This window comes from Nyctibius grandis, chromosome 3 (genome assembly GCF_013368605.1).
Source record: "Nyctibius grandis isolate bNycGra1 chromosome 3, bNycGra1.pri, whole genome shotgun sequence".
Classification (NCBI taxonomy): domain Eukaryota; kingdom Metazoa; phylum Chordata; class Aves; order Nyctibiiformes; family Nyctibiidae; genus Nyctibius; species Nyctibius grandis.
Window position 1 is genome coordinate 110,553,776 of NC_090660.1, and position 21,002 is coordinate 110,574,777.

General features: G+C 38.6%; 1 protein-coding gene across 1 annotated transcript in view; it reads right to left on the bottom strand.

The window, feature by feature from the left end:
* Positions 1-21,002, bottom strand: part of AGO2 (argonaute RISC catalytic component 2) — a 67,571-nt gene that overhangs the window by 13,657 nt on the left and 32,912 nt on the right. The window contains exons 5-17 of the mRNA XM_068397233.1: positions 20,332-20,468; positions 20,068-20,202; positions 17,357-17,444; positions 16,335-16,482; positions 16,028-16,147; positions 15,550-15,672; positions 13,612-13,745; positions 10,025-10,209; positions 7,925-8,084; positions 5,499-5,589; positions 4,239-4,433; positions 2,910-3,044; positions 717-818 (exon numbers count right to left, since the gene is read on the bottom strand). Of these exons, the coding sequence (XP_068253334.1) occupies positions 717-818; positions 2,910-3,044; positions 4,239-4,433; positions 5,499-5,589; positions 7,925-8,084; positions 10,025-10,209; positions 13,612-13,745; positions 15,550-15,672; positions 16,028-16,147; positions 16,335-16,482; positions 17,357-17,444; positions 20,068-20,202; positions 20,332-20,468 (1,753 nt within the window). The remainder of the gene's footprint in view (positions 1-716; positions 819-2,909; positions 3,045-4,238; positions 4,434-5,498; positions 5,590-7,924; positions 8,085-10,024; positions 10,210-13,611; positions 13,746-15,549; positions 15,673-16,027; positions 16,148-16,334; positions 16,483-17,356; positions 17,445-20,067; positions 20,203-20,331; positions 20,469-21,002) is intronic.

Sequence of the window (21,002 nt, forward strand, 5' to 3'; positions counted from 1 at the left end):
AATTCTCTGTACTTCAGCAAATTTTTCCTTTAAAAAAGCAAACAACCTCCCTCCTTGCTCCCCATATAACTAATCCCTTTGCATTTTAGGATGGGATTGCATTTTCTAGAATTTCATCCCTGTTACTGAAATTAAATGATCTTATTGAAATGCACTTTCATCTTGTGAAACTTAGATCTGACAAAAAGCCATCATATGAAGTAGCTTTAGGCAAAACATTACTAGCTAACAGCAATCTAAGCTGGGCCTCTGTTGAAAAAAGCTTTTTTCAAGGCTATTAAATTTTGACTTTCAGTACTGTTGTTGTTTAAGAGCTTCTGTTTCTGACTGGGAAGAAGAAATCACTAGGAAATGGGAAACAATGGTGCTATCTAAATGTATTAGTTGTTTCCTAGGAACTGGATGCACATTTCAAGAGAATTTAATGCAAGAGTCAGCTATGTGGAATAGTCCAACTACCTTGCTACCATTCAAAGCAGTGCACGGACAGGAGAGAAGCACAATGAACTAAATGCACAGGGTGTGCTTCATAACCATTTAGCTTCATTATTTCTTTTAGACTTTAACAATGACAGAAGAGCGCTGTGCATGGCACAGATGAAAAGCCAAAATGCACAGATGGAAGTTGTACTGTTTGTCCCCTGTGCAAAGACCGTGGGTAATACCAACAGCCAGTGTTATCTTTGAAAGGCACCATCCCACACAAAATGCTGTACCTGAATACCAGCATGACTACACAGGTAAAAGTCAAACTCTGATGGATGGGTGATTTTTGTGTCCACTGTGGTACCAGCTGGAATGTTTCCACTTTTTCCAACCTGTGTGAACAGAAAATGCAAATATTACAAGGCACACACAAAGTTTCTTCTTTTCAACTGTATAGTAAGGAAAAAAAAACAAGAAAAAAAATCTGTAAAAAGCAACAAGTCAAGAAAGAATGAGCAAAACTGAAATTTTGTTCAACTGAAAATCTGGAGTGTCTCTACTACGGAGGAAAAAAAAAAGATGAGCTGCAAAATAGCTTTTCTGATTAATGCAAAAAGAATTTCCTACAACTGATTTGTCAAATTCTTTTCACCTTCCCATTCCAGGACAGGTTATTCCTCTGTAACTTTTCTTGTTTATACCTGAAAGAGGACAATCCATAGTTGTAAGACAAGCCTCTTCTTCCCTCAAACACACTTTACTTCAAAGCAGAACTTAAAAATACTCTTTACTTTAAAACAACTTAACTGCAATTATAGCATGTTATCAATATAAAAACCACCTTCATGTCAGCATTAGAAGTTATTAATTATTGCCTTGAAGCCTTCAAATGCTCACACAGAGAAGCCTGACAGAAGGAAACAGAACATGAAAAACCCCATCTGTGAACAGAGGTTTGCCATTAGGAACTGTTAATTTGGAGCAATGACTCCCCATCCTAGGCTTGGGGAGGCTCCTCTCCACCCAGAAAGGTGGAATCAAATATTTCTACATGTACTTCACATAGATACAATAACAACTATGAAACACTCATAAAACAATTTGAGATGTTCAGTACTACAAATAACATGCTGTGAGACTTGATAAGTCATAGAATCACAGAATGGTTTGGGTTGGAAGGGACCTTAAAGATCATCTAGTTCCAACCCCACTGCCACAGGCAGGGACACCTTCCACTAGACCAGGTTGCTCCAAGCCCCATCCAACCTGGCCTTGAACACTGCCAGGGAGGGGGCAGCCACAACTTCTCTGGGCAACCTGGGCCAGTGTCTCACCACGCTCACAGGAAAGAATTTTTTCCTAATATCTAATCTAAATCTCCCCTCTTTCATTTTAAAACCATTCCCCCTCATCTGTCACTACATGCCCATGTAAAAAGCCCCTCTCCAGCTTTCCTGTAGCCCCTTCAGGTACTGGAAGGCTGCTAGAAGGTCTCCCCAGAGCCTTCTCTTCTCCAGGCTGAACAGCCCCAACTCTCTCAGCCTGTCTCCATAGCAGAGGTGCTCCAGCCCTCTGATCACTTCATGGCCCTCCTCTGGACTCACTCCAACAGCTCCATGTCCTTCTTGTGTTGAGGGCCCCAGAACTGGATGCAGTACTTCAGGTGGAGTCTCAAGAGAGCAGAGTAGAAGGGGAGAATCCCCTCCCTCAACCTGCTGGCCACGCTGCTTTTGATGCAGCCCGGGATACGGTTGGCTTTCTGGGCTGCGAGCGCACATTGCTGGCTCATGGTGAGCTTCTCGTCAACCATCACGCCCAAGTCCTTCTCCTCAGGGCTGCTCTCAATCCATTCTCCAAACCAAACTCCATGTGCCTAAGACATTAGACAGCTACGATACCTCAAATGTAGCGTAAATGGAAAAAAAAGTATTCTCAAGTGTAGGGTTCACCTTACCTAGCAATTTCAGTGTCTACTGTGCAAGTGCCTACATCTTTACTGGTAACCCAAGTGTCACTCTGTAGTCAATGGCAACCAAACCAGTGAACTCACTAGCGCCCGAATCAGAGCAAATGTGCCTTAAGGTGTGCTGGGAACACTAAACAGATCTCCATTTACAACGGAGTGCCTGAGGTAACTGTTCCAGGTGTAGACATCTACATCATAAACCCTGCACTACTCAGATCAATCTCAACCCTTGAGGATCTTAAGACAGTAAAAAAAAAAATGGAAAAGAAACCTGAAAACTTTGACGAACTTAAAAAAGGAAGGACAGACTGGCTGAAAGGCACATCCTGCTGACATTTCATAAAAGCTTCTTGACTGTTTATTATATGGGACAGAAAATGAAGGTTCTCCTTTCCAGACAGAAAGATCTCACCCACTATGCAGCTCTTCAAACAAGTCTCTTACTGCTTAAATAAGCAGCAAGTAACAAGTAACTTGGCTGCCTGCCAGATACTTGCCCGCCACAATAAGAACATACCCGTTCATTTTTATCTGTACAGAAGAGTCTGGTGTGATGCCTTTTCTGCACAACTATAAATGTAATTCCAGGCTGGTAATCCTTTTCTAGTTTAATGCATGCTTCTCTGATAGCCAGCAATTCATGATGGAGAACCTGAATCATAAACAGAAAGATGCATGATAAATATGACAGATAACAGTCTTACAGATTACTCTTACTTATCTACAGATTACTCTTATTCATCATGTTCCTTCTTGCACTGTCATTCAGAGTAATGAGATGCCAAAGCATGCAGGATCAAACCTTAATTTCTTCACTTAATGAGAACAAATTAGATCTCCAGTTTCCTGAGCCAGGCGAGAGCTGCTTCCATATTTGTTCAGATCCAAGCATGAAGCTTGGACTAATCAGCTGTGTGTCAAAATTTTTTTAACTGCCAAATACAAATGAACATTTAATGAGATTGTTGAATATACAACAGCCTAATTATTTTTCAGACTAGTACAAGGGATAAAATCCAGAATTGCTCAACGGCATGCTCCTTCCCAGCTTTGCAAACTCTCATGCAGGAATTCAAGCACCAATAAAAACAGAGATGGAAGTACAATAAAACAAAAAGCAATGATTTGGGTTTGGGGTTAATTATAAATTAAAAATTCAGTGAAGAACAGTGATAAATGGGAAAAAAATATCAAAAGTTCATACAAAGACTAGTTTTATTAATTCAAGTTTACTAAGTGACCTTTACTCCCTTCACCTTGGATTTTGAGAAGTTGACTAAGTTCTGTATCTTTTAATTTACATATAAAATACTGGAAAGGAAAGTCAATGTAAATATCTTTAAAATATATAGAAAAATATTTCATAAAATATGATACTTGTAAGCAAACAAAATAAATACAAGAAAGTATCTGTTGAATTTTATCGGGAATGAATGAAAAGTGACAGTGTGAAAATACAGCATTTATTATTCCTGGTTAAAAAAGCAGGAAAATTAGCTTACACTTAGTTTTTCTTTACTGTCCAAGTTCTATGGGATACAGTTTGACTAATATATCTTGAATAGGTCACAGACATTGAACTTGAGTGCTAAAACTATACTTTATCATTTATAATTTTGCAAAGGGAAGTATTTAAAAGGGGAAAAGTATTAAAAAAAAGCTCATAAAAAAAATGAAAACACTTTCCCTTCTCTGCTTGGTTAGAATCCAACAAATTTGTTGAGGCAAGATTTGTTAAGAGTATCCTTCTTTTCATAACTCCAATAACTTCATAACTCCAAACTTCATAAAACCACATTACTACCAGAAAACTACATAATCAAAATCTCAAAAAGAAAAATAGAACCTGTTGAAACTGCCCCTCAGAAACGCCATCTCTGTAGAAGATTATACGAGTTGGTTTAAATCTGGTTGATTTGTAGAACTGAATAAGCAACTCCCTGACCATGGCAGCCAAATCTTGGATGATTTCTTGGCGGTGCTGCTGGACCCGAACAGTGGCACAGTATCGATTAGGATGAGCATCCATGCTTCCTACAACCTGTTGAAAAAATGCCTAGTATCAAATCAAATTTAAAAGCACTTTAATAAAGGTATTTCATGACAATAACTGCACTATCTTTTTAACAGTATCTTATAAACTAAGGGCTTGACCTAGCAAAGATGTAGTCAAAGTCATGATGTGCTTGGAGAAAGCTTTGAGTTTACTCTACCTGTGGTAACATACCCTGCTGAAATGGAAAACTTATTTTAAGTCTAGAAGACTAATTTACTATTTGCACCTACATACAGTTAAATAAAAACAAATGTCCACCCCAAACAGACACGACTCACTAAGGGAAGGGATTTTTCTGTTTACGAAGCATCAAAATTCCTACGTTGTAAAAGCAGCATGGGACTTACAAATAAACAGACAAACAAAAAAAATCCAAATTCCTTATGTCACAAATCACAACTAAGCACATCTCCACCTGATCTTCCCTGGACACACGTGTATAACTTTTTAAAACAGGTATCTGTTTATTGAGCACCACAGGCTAAGATACTGCACAAAGATCTTCATAATTAAATAAGTCAGAGCAGCCATTCCAGGTGTTTGACATAAAACAAGTCAAAGGCCTTTCCCTGTGTTTAAGGAGTACATTTCCAAGAGATCGCTGCACATTTTGTGTCGTCACAAAGCCCAAATCCCCAAAACCCACAACTGAGCCAGCCTGGTTCCCTCTTAGTAATGGATAAATTAACCACAACTGAGCCAGCCTAGTTCCCTACCAGTAATGGAGAATTATTAACATTTTTAACTGCTGAAAAAGCAGATTTAAACATGCACCAGCTTATTACAGGTTGCTGATAAATATCAGCTAATAGAAAACTCCTCTGTGTATTAGCAACTCAGGCATTTTACGAGCTAATACACACATTTAAGTAATTAGTATCAGAGCAAGCTCTGCAAAGTTTCATTAGATTCCTGCAGAAAAAATTATTTATAATACTATAATTAGGCAATCAGAAGAAATGGGCCACAAAAGAATGGAAAGTACTAAAATGCATTAGAGCTGAGCAGCAGGAGAGAGCAGGGGTTAGAGATCACACACAATTTACTCACTGCAGCAATGGAAGGCTTTTTTCCATCTCCAGCTGGCGGATGAGTTACGTCTGCACCAAGGAATATGACAGGCTGCTGAAATACTGGCGGTCTGATAAAGAGAAAGCAAATTTGATTAAGCATAAGCCTTGCTGCTTTTAAAAGCACGTTATAACTCAAGTAAATAGCACTCTGTGCTAAAGCACACTAAATTCACTCTTGCAGTGAGTAAGTCAACAATTTGCACTTGATCAGAGTTGGTCACTTGTACTGTGACAGTAATTAGAAGTCCTCATTAGGGTTCTCATACTAAATACTTAGGCCTATTTTTAAAGCATAGCTAATTGTTACTTTTCACTAAAAATGGGTAAAAAAATATCCTTTTTTTTTTTACTAGAATTGCAGCCTTTATTAATTAGACCACACAAAAGAATGAAAGTTGATTCCTTAGCATCAAAAGGCACCTGAGAAAATTAAAGGACTGCGCACATATACAGATGCTATGATTTTGTTTCTGAACAAAAAAACAGCGTTGCTAAGAAAGTACAAAAATTGTGGATATCATTAAGTATTATTTTAAAAGAAGATTTTTTTTAAAAAAAACTATGCTTCAAAGTTGTAAACAAACCTTTTAGTCAAGATATTAATGCACTGCATCAAGACTAGAACACCAAAACACTACATTTGAAGCTTTAAGCTTCAACTCTATTCCTTCATAAAACAATTTTAAATGGGAAATCTTAGGCCACCAGAATTTTTTCCATGTGTATGTGGGTGTGTGGGGGAATGGTTATGCAGATAGATTCAGCTGCTTTCAGACCTTCTCTAAAAAGGAATTTGAAGGTAATTACGGCAACATAACTTACATCGGAATTATACAAATATAAAGCTGTTCTATTCCCATCCCCTCAACCAACAGAAAATAATAATTAGAGCATTCTGGTTTAAATACCCCAAACCTGCACTCTTCCAGAATGCCCAGGTGTTGTGTGTAGTTATGCCATTTTTTTTTCCCCCCTGACTTAACTCCATTTTCATGAATGCACAGTTCATTGGTATGAGTTTCTGGCCACATTGTTGTTGTCAACACATACCACTTAACAGAGACCTTATGTTTACCAATCCAGCATAAAACTGCTTATATGGTGTGTGTGTTTCTGTTTTGTTTCCACAGCAGTATCTTTAACTCCGTTTTGAAAAACAAAAACAAAACCAACAAAAAAGCCACTGTGCCTTTTTGAAATGCATGCTCTGTAATACAATGATTTTTAGTTGCTTTAATAGGAGTCTCCAACAAGCACATTACCTAGGCTGAGTATATTTAGTTCAATAAACAGAATTTAACGAGATACACAAAATACATATCCCTTCTGATAATGTGTTCTTTCTTTCCCTCCCTAAGTACTTGTTGGATTATTTTTCAGCGGCTGCCTTCTGACTAGCCTAAATATGTCGAAGTGAAAGTTTGCTTATCTGCGCAAAACAGAAGGTTGACTTCTTTGAAACAGGCTCCCAAGAACGATGTAGCAGGTTATTGCCTGAGCTCTCTCTACAGCTTGAAATGCAAGGATTGTAAAAATGCCATCGTTTTACTGACGTAGAAACCTAGTTGTTCATTTTGATTAAAGTAACTTTCTGTATCTTGATGCTTAGCCTTCTCTATCCTGCACAGGTAAGACAAAACAAGCTGTATTTTATTCATTCTTCCATTAGAATTTCTTTTCACTCATTTTTCAATAAAACTGATGAAAAGTTTCAATTTGAGAATATTTGTTTTAAGATGATATAGAAACCAAATTTAGTCTTTAACAGCAGGGTCCCTCCTTATTTTACAAATAAGAAGATATTTATTTCACTCCCGCTCAACTATATGCAGGACTTCAGTGACATCTCAGATATGGAATTCAATAGTATCAAAGCAACTTCACAGAATATAGCCCCAGTATAACTAAAACTTACCAATGTAATACTAATAAGATATTGCAAGGTAAACTGGACCTGGAAGCCAGTTAAGAGTTTTCTGCTCCCAGCTTTTGGTTTTTCAAATGTCTATGCAAGTTAAGACTTACAACAAAATGAAGAATCTTAACCACAATTAAACTATAAAGGAAGAGGCTCTAGTATTAAAGATGATCTCTTATTTGTTTCTGAAAACTCAAGCCAAATAAAATATTATAAATTTTTCATTCAAATGAAAGTTGTATACTTCAATGGTCAGATTGCAATAACAATATTTTTATTATAAATTTCAACTGGAACAAGTATTCCTCTCCAGCCTTCCTAACCTAAGTCTTGCAGGACTATTTATTAGAAGCCAAAATACAATTCATCTGAAGAGCCACTAAATTGCAGTGCTATGCCTACAGACAAAAGCACCCAGTTACCTTAAGATGATGCATGTTCCCTTTACAATACAACACCCTCTTCCTTTTTGAAGGATGGCTTACCTTCCCTGTGGCAGTAAAATATTATTTACGCCTCCTAATTTGACATTTATTTTTAAGCAAAGGTTAGACAGGGTTTGCGGTGTTGTTCTTTGCACATTTTTCATCTGGACGCACTGCGTAGCCATTCCCAGCACAGTGTCGCCAACACGCTTCACCTCCGCTGCAAAAGAAGGTTACAACAAAAAAATAGTGCACATTGCAAATCAAACAACGTAGGAGGCGTTAATTCAGTGACAAGTAACTACACCTGGAGTTTTAGCAAAGCAGTCATTAAGCTTAAAGAAACAAGGAGAAACTTAACCCCCAACCCCAAACCCAGCCTCCAATAAACCTCCTCCCAGTTCTGCACTGCTCCGCTTGACGACAGCACAGTAACTGGGTCCTAAATACAACTAAAGGCACCGCTGGCTCATTAACTAAGAATTTTTTTAAGCTACACTAACTGTAATTTTAGAATTATAGCACAGAAGAACCTTTGGCTAATGAAGTAGGTAATGTGGATAATATTAGGATGGTGAGCACTTGTTTCATTATTAAACACTGGACTAGTAACGCAAACCTAATAGTAAAGTGCTGAGTAATATTCAGACATCCAGTTTATCACTGCAGGTTTATCACTTGCATAAAAAGTGGCCAGTTTAGCAAAGGATGACCCATAAAAGCTCCAGAAAAAAAATCATTAAGTACTGTACTATTCAGAACTTTAAAACAAAGCCTATTGTTAATGACAAAATTGACTTAAAGGCTTTAGGAGAGCCGTACTCTTATGCTCGGGAAAAGAAGAAATTGAGGCTCCAAGACAAGCTCAGAGAAGATGAAACCCCCCTTTGCCAAGAGGAGATGGAAAGAGGCTTTTTGAGGAGCAGGGTGAGAGGAGGAGAAAAGAGAAGACTGTGGGTATAGGCAGTGTAAGAATATGGAAGAGCGCAGGGAGAAAATAAAGAGAGATGATTAGAGAGGGCAGAAAGAACTATAATTAAAGATAATGACAAGGAAAGCAGATGAGAGTGGTACCACATCCTCGCAGTGGTTAAGTAGAGGAAAGAGTCCCCTTTCAATGCCAAGCAGAAAAGTGAAAATGTCATTTTGCACTGAATTTCTACCGAACAAATTAGAGACGAGCCACTTCCTTTGCAAGGCTGAATTCAAGGGGGAAAACGGTACTGTATCATTAAGGTTCCTTTTTTTAATCTCTCTTTTTATCTTATATGAGATAATCTTGGGAAAAGAAAGGTAGGAAATTATTTTCTGCTATATTAAATTGGTGAGGGATGGGATGGGATAAAACAAATCTACAGCTGCTTGGTAGATCTGAGCCATTAGAGAAGAAAGAGTCCAGAAAACTATGGGAGAAAAACAGTGAATGGTGCTGCAGTTAGGCAAGGTAAGTGAAAAAAGAAGGTGCCAGGATAGGAAAATGAGCAGTACTCCCTACAGGAAGAGCTAGTTCAAACCAAAATGCATGTTTTATCGAAAATACATTAAAATCTATGTGTGTGTGCTAGGTAACATGCATTAATTGTCAATCTGTTTCCAAAAAACAGTTTAAGTTGCTAAGTTTTCACCTTCCATGCACCTGTACCCTCGCAACTCGAGTTAAAAAAATGAAAGAATAGGGAAAAAAACCCGAATTGGCAGAAATCCTCTCCTTCACTCAACTTTTTTTACCAAAGGGTGATGGCCTGAGTATGCAAAGATGTTCCAAAAGCTACACGGTTCTTGAGATCTTTACTTCTTCAATCACTTGGACTTTTTAGCACACAAATTTTAGTAAGTATATTTTAATCCACTGCCTATCAGTTTCATCAATTTCACAAGAGCCCTGCTTTAGCTTTCCCACTCACAAACTACATCTCAAATGCAACCAACAGGATGGATGTGGAAAAGCAAATTAAAAGCACAGACAAAAAAATAATGAAAAGAATTAAGGTCTTAATATAAAACATCGTGCAGCACAAGAATAAAATTAATTTATAGCCCATTCCCTACATCGAATTTATATAGTTAAACCAGAATTAAACTTTTCTCATTCAGATACTTTACAAAATATACACGAAATTGTGACTGAGACACACACGCTCATGATTTGCACTTACTGACCATAGACTGGCGTTTTTCCTGGCAAAATAACTACAACAAGCTGCAGCCCAGTGTAAGTGTTCTTGAGATGTCTGAACATGGGCTCCACACTGTCAGCTCCCTGCGCGTATTTACAGAAGCACGGCTGCCCCTGGATTGGCATTCCTGCATCTCTGGAAATCTTCCTCAGTTGTTCTGTAAAGGACCTAAAGGATGTAAATAAATACATTAGATTCTCAGGTGGCAAAATCCATCTTGATTTTTGTTCTTATTTTTTAATGGAACAATCCTGTTAGACTTGTAGAGTTGTGCGGTCCAAAAACCTGGGAATTTACCCCAAGTGCATCTTTAATTGACTGTGACTATGTAGTCACCGAGGGAAAGACAGGGGAAGATGAGGAAATACACTGCATAAATAACACAATTACTAAAAACTTCATTTCCAAAGCAAATTCCACCTTGTTTGATCTTTCAACAGGAGATAGAGTACAAGCTACTGTTTGCAAAAACACTGCAATGATGATATTTTGGATAGCCTGCTCCACCATACTTCCATGTGGTGCTACCACTACAGTAATGGCTGGAATTCCTCTTTTTCTTGGCGAGAAAGACAACCAACAGAAGTTACCAGTGATCGTGTCTCAACAAACTGATCTAACATCAATAATAATGCACAAGAAAACCTTGCTAGATACCAGAGAAAAGGTGTATCCTGGAGGTGAAGACAAACCTTCTCCAAGGATGGTGCAAATATAAGTCACCCTTTGATGGGACTGGTCAGAAATGGAGACAACCCTAATTTTGTCAGAGGCTTTTATCAGTGAAGACTCTTTCAGTCCCCCTGCTAGCAGGGTATGCTGTGCTGCAGCCTGCCTCCTTCTCCTGGCTCTTGTTGACATGGTTCTTTCCTTTTGAAGGGACACCAAGAAGACATTGTGCCTGTCTGGCACACTGAGAGGGTGTGAAGATTTAGTTTCTTCCAAACCTTTCATTAACTTTCATGAATCATAATAGTCTGTGAGCTTCAGCCCTGCAGCTTGCAGCTTCTTGCAGAAAACAGGAGCATCAAACATCTTCCCTGGCAAAACAGGCACTCACCACCATAAGCAGGAACAGTCAGTGGCAGAATGTGCAAGTCTAAAATGGCACCGGTTTTGAGCCTTTAGAAGTCCAGCTGTAAGTATGGTGTCTAAGAGGAAAGGTTCTCTCCCTGGTTCCTGAGAGGTAAGCAGGATGATTTTGAAGACTTTTAGGGACTTTGAAGGTGTTTATTCTGACAGATCTAGAGCAGCCAAGTTCCAACTTGCTCAACAAGATGTAACAAGAGCCAACAAGGTGCAACTGGATGCACCCATATTCCTAGTATGAAGGAATGTCCTTTCACAATAAGGACAAACTCCATCTAAGCCATCAAATAATTTTATTTTGGCTCATTATGTTGAAGACTTTGGCCTATCTCTCAAAACTGACTAACTTCTCCTACGCAACATTTCTACTAGAAGCAACAGTGTGGAAGGGAAAATTGTCTGGCAGCTTAGTTCCTGCCATGGACCCGGAGAGAACAAGTCCCTAGCTTACACAATGGGAAGAGAAGTAAAAGGTAAGGTTCTCACTGTTTGCTCACCTCTTGTAAGGGAAAGATTCCCAAGCTACTTGGCAAATCATCTAAAGGAACACTGTTATGGCAATACCATTGGTATGAACAATCACTGCCTTGCATTCACCTTACAGAGAGCAGCTGAGTCACCTGCCAGGGCAGCTGTAAGAGCTGCACCTGCCCATGCACGAAGGGAAAGCAACTGCGTGCAGAAGAAGGAACTAGACAGTCCATCTACACAAGCATGGCAATTTCCTGATCTAAGAACAGTAGATGCCGCTTTTAACAAGTGTCTTTCAACAATCATGTTCTATCCAAAACCAGAGAAAACAAATTTGAAAGTTTCTTTCAAATGTTCAAACTCAACGAAACAACTAGTCCTACTCATCTTGCAAACACAGCAACTCGCACATTACAGTAACTCTAGAGGGTAGAAAGTTTTAGACAAAAGTTGTATTCCTTTTTAAAATCTTCCTTTTCCATTCTGCACAAATAAATCTATTCCATATAACGAGGAAAAGAACCTAACATGTTAGCTTTCACTCTTGACAAACACTTAGAATCATAGAATAGTTTGGGTTGGAAGGGACCCTTAAAGGTCATCTAGTCCAATCCCCCTGCAACAAGCAAGGGACATCTTGAACCAGATCAGGTTGCTCAAGAGCTGCGTCCAGCCTGGCCTTGAATGTTTCCAGGGATGGGACATCTACCACCTCTCTGGACAACCTGTGCCAGTGTTTCAACACCCTCATCATCAAAAATTTCTTCCTTATATCTAGTCTGAATCTACCCTCTTTTAGTTTAAAACCATTACCCCTTGTCCTATCACAACAGGCCCTGCTAAAAAATTTGTCCCCATCTTTCTTCTAGACCCCCTTTAAGTACTGAAAAGCCACATAAGGTCTCCCTGGAGCTTTCTCTTCTCCAGGCTGAACAACCCCGACTCTCTCAGCCTTTCCTCATAGGAGAGGTGCTTCAGCTCTCTGATCACTTTTGTGCCCATCCTCTGGATCCGCTCAAACAGGTCCATGTCTTTCCTGTGCTAAGGACTGCAGAGCTGGATGCAGCACTGCAGGTGGGGGTCTCATGAGAGCGGAGCAGAGAGGCAGAATCACCTCCCACAACCTGCTGTCCACGCTGCTTTTGATGCAGCCCAGGATATGGTTGGCTTTCTGGGCTGCAAGCGCACATTGCCTGCTCGCATCCAGCTTCTCATCCACCAGTACCCACAAGTCCTTCTCTGCAGGGCTGCTCTCAACCCCTTCATCCCCCAGCCTGTGTTGATACCAGGGGTTGCCCCGACCCATGTGCAGGACCTTGAACTTGGCCTTATTTAACCTCATGCTGTTTACACAGGCCCACTTCTCCAGCCTGTCAAGGTCCCTCTGGCGTGTCAACCGCACCACTGAGCTTGGTGTCATCTGCAAACTTGCCGAGGGTGCACTCGATCCCCCTGTCTATGCCACTGATGAAGATATTAAACACCACTGGTCCCAATATGGACCCCTGAGGGACACTACGTATCACTGATTTCCATCTGGACATTGAGCCATTAACCACTACCCTCTGGATGCAGCCATCGAGACAGTTCCTCACCTACCAAACAGTCCACCCATCAAATCCGTATCTCTCCAATTTAGAGAGAACTATGTTGGGGGGGACTGTGTCAAAGGCCTTACAGAAGTCCAGACAGACAATTACTTTGTGATAAACACCTGTCATTACATCAATTTGGTAATCTTAAACTCTGTCTTAAGGCCTCACTGGTCAGAAACCTGCCATACAGTATAAATTGCTTTTGGTAAGTCTGATTTGGAGGATCACATGATGCTAGCATTGAAATCATACTGGTATCGTTCAAAACACAAAGAGACAGAACTTGAAAAGCACTGTTAAAGATATATTGCCATACATTAAACAATTTAACAAAATTTATATTCTAAATAAGTGAAATGATGATATTTCCATACATAATAAATAATAAAATCACCACCTTAGGAAACATACTTACTTAAGATGAACTTCAGTGCATTGGCGCTGGGGAGCAAAGCATGCAATTGCCCAAACCTTTATTTCAATTCCAGTGTGAAACTGTTTATTCCTCATGTCCCAAACTCCTTGAACTGGTGTAGCAATTGCTTTATTCTGGAAGTGGAAGAAAAAAAAAAACCAAACAATCACTAACGCAAAAATTGATTTATGCTAACAAAATTCAGGTATTTTTCTGCTTCCCTCCAACTAGCAGGCTATTTATATTCTCAGGTCTTTCTCTCCACTGTTCAACCATCTATCTTACCTTATAAAGATCATTCTATCACTGTAGCAAGACAGCTTGCTAGCCTGGTGAAAAATAAAGTTCATAATGTTCATTTTTATTGTTGATGGTTTCCTTTGGTTACATAAATCAGCAGGAGACAGGAATTACATACGGATAAATAAGTCAGATTCATGCTTGGTACGTAACGTTAACAAGAACGTACATTTCTACAGCGACTTTACAACTGCTCAGTGAACTTTCCAGGAGTGACTTAATTTCAGTATTATCAATATTTCACACATCACTAAGTAGAGCCAAATAGTGGTTTAATGTCACGCACAGAACTCTAGAAAAAATGTGAACAAGCTGACAAAAGATGATCGGTTATTCAACTTCGACCTGCACAACACTTTTTTTCACCCATCAAGCAGTCATTACTGTGATGGATTATCTAGAGGACAAGGGATATAATAAGATGACTAAAATAATTCTGGTGATGTTAATTACCTTAGTAAGTATTAGTATCCCATACATACTTCAGACAAGTTACCATGATGTCTGCCTTCTCACTTAGCAACAGCTAAAATTCACAGGAATTTTTCAGGACACACACAAATTTGAGAATTCCTTTTCCGAAGAGCTGTGCCTGCTGAAGCCGGTACCTCCCCTACTCCAAATTTCCATCATTCATCTGCCATTAAGCTCTTGTTCCCCCTGTTCCCCTGGTGCCAGAATAGTTCACAAGAGCACTCTCCCTAATCAGGGTCAGGCAAAGACAGCTGGGTTATCTTAACCTGTCAGTGAAGGAAAGTTTGAGCTAATCTGCCTGATTTTTTCCTGAAGAGTTTTAGGTAGAAGACACAAGATCCTCTCCCATTGCAGGTTTATGGAGGTAAAGGACTGATTTGTGCCTAGGGACAGAACTATCTTCAGCTGGCAATGCATGATCTACAAGAGGTTCATCAGAAGGCTCCACAACGTAAGTTATCCCAGCTATCAAAGCTTCCATCTTGCATAAAAACAAGCCACGTTATATAATTGATAGAAAATCCTGTTTCTCAAGCGTTTTTGGAAAGATACCACAGCAGGAAGATTATGTCAGAAAGGCCATCTGAAAAGCCATTGTAATGAAAACAAAAAACTGTGAGTAAATACTCCAACAGGAAGAGATGGCTCTAGAGACAAACCTGCTGATAGAGATAATACTTCAAGACAGTTGTCCTGAACACAGCTGCTCCACCCAGAACACTCAAAACCAACCAGAAGTTCCAGAGGATTTCAGAGTCAGGGGAGGCAAAAATGAACAGTAATAATTGAAGTTGTCTCGGTTCTTCTCCATACACACCGATTCAAACCACTATTTGCAGGTTTCTTCTTGCAACACACAATAAAACAGTGTGTGAAAGAAAAAAACGTAGCTTACACACATTTTTCTCTTAAGTTTATAACTGCATTTTTACCCTAGCTTTACTTTCCGAAATAAAGAAGCGATTGAGGGACAGAGCATCATCGCACACAACACGCCCATTACATTTAAGGGCTTTCAAAAATTACTTAAATTCTAAACATCACACCTATGATGACTTTATCCCATTACACCCACCGTCATTCATTTAAAGCAACCATATTACAGAAGTTATCAGAGCTGGTAATCGAAGCTATCGCAGGTTGTCCAGTATCTGTTCAACATACCCTGCCTCCGTAGAGGATTGAAGGAGGCTGTAGGACTCTACCAGTCACATCTGTCATTTCATCTTTGACCATTATTCCAAATTCACGAACATAAGGGTCAGTATTAAAACTCGCACTCCGCATCTGCAATTAAAAGGAATTAGTATTTCTTGCATAAAAGAAGTTCTTTTTACTAGATCTAAAACTTTCTGAGATAACCTGTATTTGGGCACATACTCCTCACACATGGGTGATGCCAAGCATTCAGAGCCTCTGTTAATTCCACTTGGATACATGGATGCCTCAAAATTTGAAATAAAGCACCAAAGAACACTTGAAAACCTTTTGTGAAAATGTATTTCTCTGTGATTAATGGAGAAAGTTTTATAAAAACAAGCTCATAACCTGTGTGCAGTGCACAAACTATTCAGTATCTCTAATGGCAAGAGAAAAATTAAGTCCATTACTACACTTCACTCATCTTCAACAGAACACTCACCAATTTGCTAATCTCTTCCTGACGGTCAGGTGCTGATCTGGCAGTTGCTCGAATCATAGTGGAAGTTTGATTGTCAGTGAGTTTCTTTATGCACCTTTGTCCTGCTACTATGTTGCACACCTAAAATATCCCCACACAAAAGGAAGTTAAAAACCACAATGCAACTGTTTTGGTTTTTTTTTTTCATTGCTGCACTACACAATTTCTAAAGTTGGCCACTCAAAAAAGTTTGTCAACACTTGAGCCCTTTTCCCTCTAGCTCCCTTCCCCCATTCCGAAAATACAGTATTATCCAAAAATTACTTGCCTCAAGAGGAAGGTATGTGTGTTTTTGCTCCTGTCCAACTTGTAAACATGGAAGGTGAGGATAGCGTAAAACTAATTTGTGCCTGTCCTTAAAATACTGAGCTACAGTGCATTCAACTGTTTGTCCATTCTCCTGCTGAAGTGGGAATCTGTTGGAAAACAAATATGAAGAGAAGCCATTACTTTATGCAGAATACTTTCCCACACTTGCTCAACACACTTCTTGGCACAAGTTAAGCTTACTGGAGATTAACCCTATCCTGCTGAAATGATGCAAGTGAATGTCTATAATTAAGCTTCCATCATTACCACTACCGTGTGTCTTCTAATAGTGCCACAGAAGGCTATTTCTCTAACTTTCTTGATACCTGAAGCTATAAATCAAGTTTCCTAAGAGTGGGTGCCTTAGAGATACAGGCTAATGTTTTGTCTTTTTATTAATATAATACATCACTGAAAGAGCGCGAAACAAAGCCCAAACAATTAAATACCAGATTTAGATATTGATCAGTTATCTTCTTGTAAAAAGCTGCTATCAGTTTTGTTCCTTATAGTACTTTCTTAAAATGGGAATAAATACCTCCATCTTCAAGTTATCTGCAAATCTCTGGTTGGCAATTAAAAATAAACATTTTTCCCAGAGGAAAAATAGATTAGTAACAAGCAACATTAGAAAGCTGATCCAAACTGGCAGTACTTTTCTACTCAACAGTTCTGGGAAACGTTACACTACCAAGAGGGCACCCTGTTCTCCCAGCGTTGGAGAAATCCCTAAATGAAAAAAAAATCCACCACAGATTGAAAGCAAATGCAATTGGTTCAAATGCCATGACATTCATTATAGAATAAGAATAGAACAAAAAGAACAGTGAAATTGGGAAAATACTTTGAGGTGTATTTAAAATATATTGACCATAGAAAGGATCATTTTCCAAGATAACTTTTCCTATGTCAGTAAGGCAGGCCGGAGACTTTTCCAGCCTGAGATTAAACACATGCTTAAAAAGAAGCAAAATACTTTACGTTTGGTGACTTGCTGGTCGTCTGGTGACATTGCACACTCTGTACTTTCTTTTCATTTGTCCACAGTGTGTTATCTCCACCTTTAGACCTAAAAATTGGAAAACACTTATCACTGTTTCTTCAGAATCAAGGTGTCAGCTCCCTTAACTGCTACACGAGACCACTTAAACTGTGCAGTAAAACTATTCGCTATTTAGCATGTTCTCAGAGCACCAAAGGGTATCCCAGATAGAACTCAAAAAAACCCCAATTTATAGTCTTAAAATTCAAAAACCCTGAGCTTCAGCCAAAGTTCAACGAAGAATTTGAGACAAGATGAAACCATAAAGCCCCAAGAGTCTGCAGATGAAGCCGAACACATTCTGTGAATTCCAATTCCGTACCTCCAAGGCCAGGGTGGTGGAAGGACAAAAAGGGCACGCAACCTCCTTGAAACAAAAAGCTTGTTTAAACTTTATGTCTAAACATACGGTGTCTGTGAGACCTCCAATTGCTGCAATCAACCCTGAACTAATGAATCGGGGGGAAAACTATACCCATACAGCCTCTAGGAGCCCACAGGAATGAGGCCACAGGGCTTTATTCTTTGTGAAGACAAACATCTGTTGCAACCCCCACCAGCACAAAAGCTGAGCCCACCTGAAAGCCAACAACTTCTAGAAGAATAAATTATCCACTCAAAACCAGCACAGCATAACTACCCATAAAGAATTGTTTGCAGTTTACCACTACCCACAAATATAAGCTTAAATGGAGAGTTTTCATTTGTATTACTTTCATGCTTAGGCAGAAACAGATGTAGGTGGGCTCTCAGAGACAGGCAGTTGAATATGTGGGAACAGGAAGAGGGGGCTGTAGATAAAATTCCTTATATATCTGCACATGTGTATAAACTCAGGCAGCTGCTGCGTAACTGTGTATTTCCCCTATCTGTCAAAGGCACTAATAACTTGCAAAACAACATATTCATCTTTCCATGTAATTTGTTAGGGCTCAAAGTGCCACCTCTTATGAAACCTTCAATAAATATCAAGTTTTGATGAATACCTCCAAAATCCGTATCACAGTATTTACATTAAAAGATAAACTGCTACCTCAATACCTCAATTTACAACGAGCTTTGCTGTAAATTTGAGATGACTTCTTCTATCTGAAGAATGAAAATCCTCAGGGAAAAAAATGACAATAGCAGCCAGCAATTCAGTACGTGATTATTTTTTCAAAATATTTACAACCCGTACAAACTCAGGATTTATTTATACTTTTCTTGCTAACTTTTGGTTGGGCAAAGATGATTCTGTGGACATTTTGAGGAAACTAGGAAGCTGCATGATAGATTTTTGGAGTTTGTTTTTCTTTTTTAACTTGCTTTCTTTCTATCAAGCATATCATGAAGGAAGGACCTTGATCTTCCAGAAGAAACCTTCAGTGAACACAAACAGTTAAGATTCCTTCCTCCTACTCTGATTCAGTCATTACATATTAGAATAACTGTAATTTACTTCCAGGAGAGTATATGTATGAAATATATCTAAATATGCAAAAACACATTGATAAATTATTAGTAAAATCTGGAATATGAAAAAATCTTGACGTCTGTAATTGGAAAAATTTAAGATCAGGTAATTTTAAAAAATGATGAAATCCTAGTCTTTGTAAACATTTTGAAATCAGTAGATTAGGAACTGGGGTATCTTTGTCATGTAACTGGGATTGGCATTACCAATATGCTTCAAAAGTGAAAAACACAAATTTTTTTTATTTTTGTTAACTCGTATTTACTCTAGACATGGGGGTACTTTAAGAAGAGTAAAGCACTACAGTAAATATAACTTCCGAGTGCAATAAAGCACTATTCATTTGGGAAGATGAATTGTTTTTAAGGAGACTGACATAAGAAGGGACTCTGCTCTAGATGCTAAAAAGAAGTCAGTAGTACCTCTGCACTGAGATGCTCTCAGACCCCAACACGCACCAGTAACTTTGACATGACACTTGATCAAGTGACTGGGTGGTGGTGAGGCACAAAAAAAATGAACGTATGTCAAGAGACATACTTAAACTGGTATGTGATAAGAGACATACTTAAACTCCTCACTTAAAAGAGGAGAAACTTGCACAAGTCACAAGCCAGTAACTAATCTCACGAAAATAAATTACCATCCATCTGCTAGAAAGTTTTAGTTCATCCCATCACTTAGAGTAAAACATATCATCTTCATGGTTTCACTAAAGCACCTTCATTAAGGGCAAAGCTAATTAAACTACCCTATATTTGCCACAGGCAAAATGCACATGCATATATAGTTATCACATATTCAAGAATCCGTGGTAATTTAGTTGTGTGCACACCTGAGCTCTAAAGAAAAACAAAAAGAAACCCTCACTTAACTTTTTATACCAGTTATTCATCAAATCTGAAGCCACATACTCACCTGAACTGACTCTGTCAAGCTACAGAGATTAATTGATGTAGTAAGAAAAAAGGACAAGTAGACTGAAACATAAAATTGATCAGTAGACTTCTGAAAGTCTTGAAAGATATGTAAGCAATAAAATGATTCTTGCCTCTTAGTTTTGCTCAAAAAGTGTAGGCACTGTTCATTGTGGTAATCTGTCTCCCAGTAAGGCAACTGCTATGGAAAATATTTTGAACGTGTAGTGGTAACACATCATCAGACAGAATAAAGCAGTTTTGTGTAATTTATTACCTTTTATTTCTTTGGTAAACTTTACCCTTTGGGAATCTGTCAGAGGTTTTTGTTGTTCTTCAATACTTTTGAAGTCCAAAACTTCACATACAAACTCGATAACTGGCTGTGCTTTGTAAAATGCAGTTGCAGATACTGTAGACAAAAACGTTAACGTTACATTACAACAATGCTAAGGAAATTTTTAAGAAATCCAAAAAATTGAGCTAAATTTTTGCCTTTCCACTGAAAGAAGGAACAAGAACAGACTTTTATAGGACCTACCATCAATATTTAACATCATTTTCCATAATGAAGGTCTGACCGATTGATGGAAGCCAAACCAAACTTCTCTACCACCACCCAATGGATTTGAGCACCCTTCTGATGCTGTAAAAAAAGATCGCCCCACAGGAGTATACCTGCAATAAAGAAAAATCCAGATCGTAAAATTAAAGCCAAAAAAAAAAAATGCAGTAAAGCCATAACTAATGCAAATTCCTAGTCACAAGAGCACGGAAATGTCAGTGTTTCACATTACCAATAATCTGAGGTTCCTGTCAGGACTCAGGTTACACCTTTCAAAATCCAGCTAGTTACAGTAAGAAACTGGCTACTACTCATGTTTGTTTAAATTTATTTTCAGTATACTCCTTAACATACCTACTAACTGAAACAAAAAGCATTAATAGGGTTTTTTTGTACTCTTAAAAATTCAGCTATGCTTCAATAAGAAAATAATTAAACATCTCTTTATTAAAACAATGTAATGATCTCTCCCCTTACTTGTGCATAACTTCTTCTGAAATCCATGGAAACTTTGCATGGGTGAACGACTGATCTAACAAATATTTTTGATGCATCTTTCGTCTTGGTAATTCAGTACTGCACACTTAATATCAAACTAATCAAAACCAGCGCTAATATGTTTCTCTGAACAAAGATGTGTGACTAAC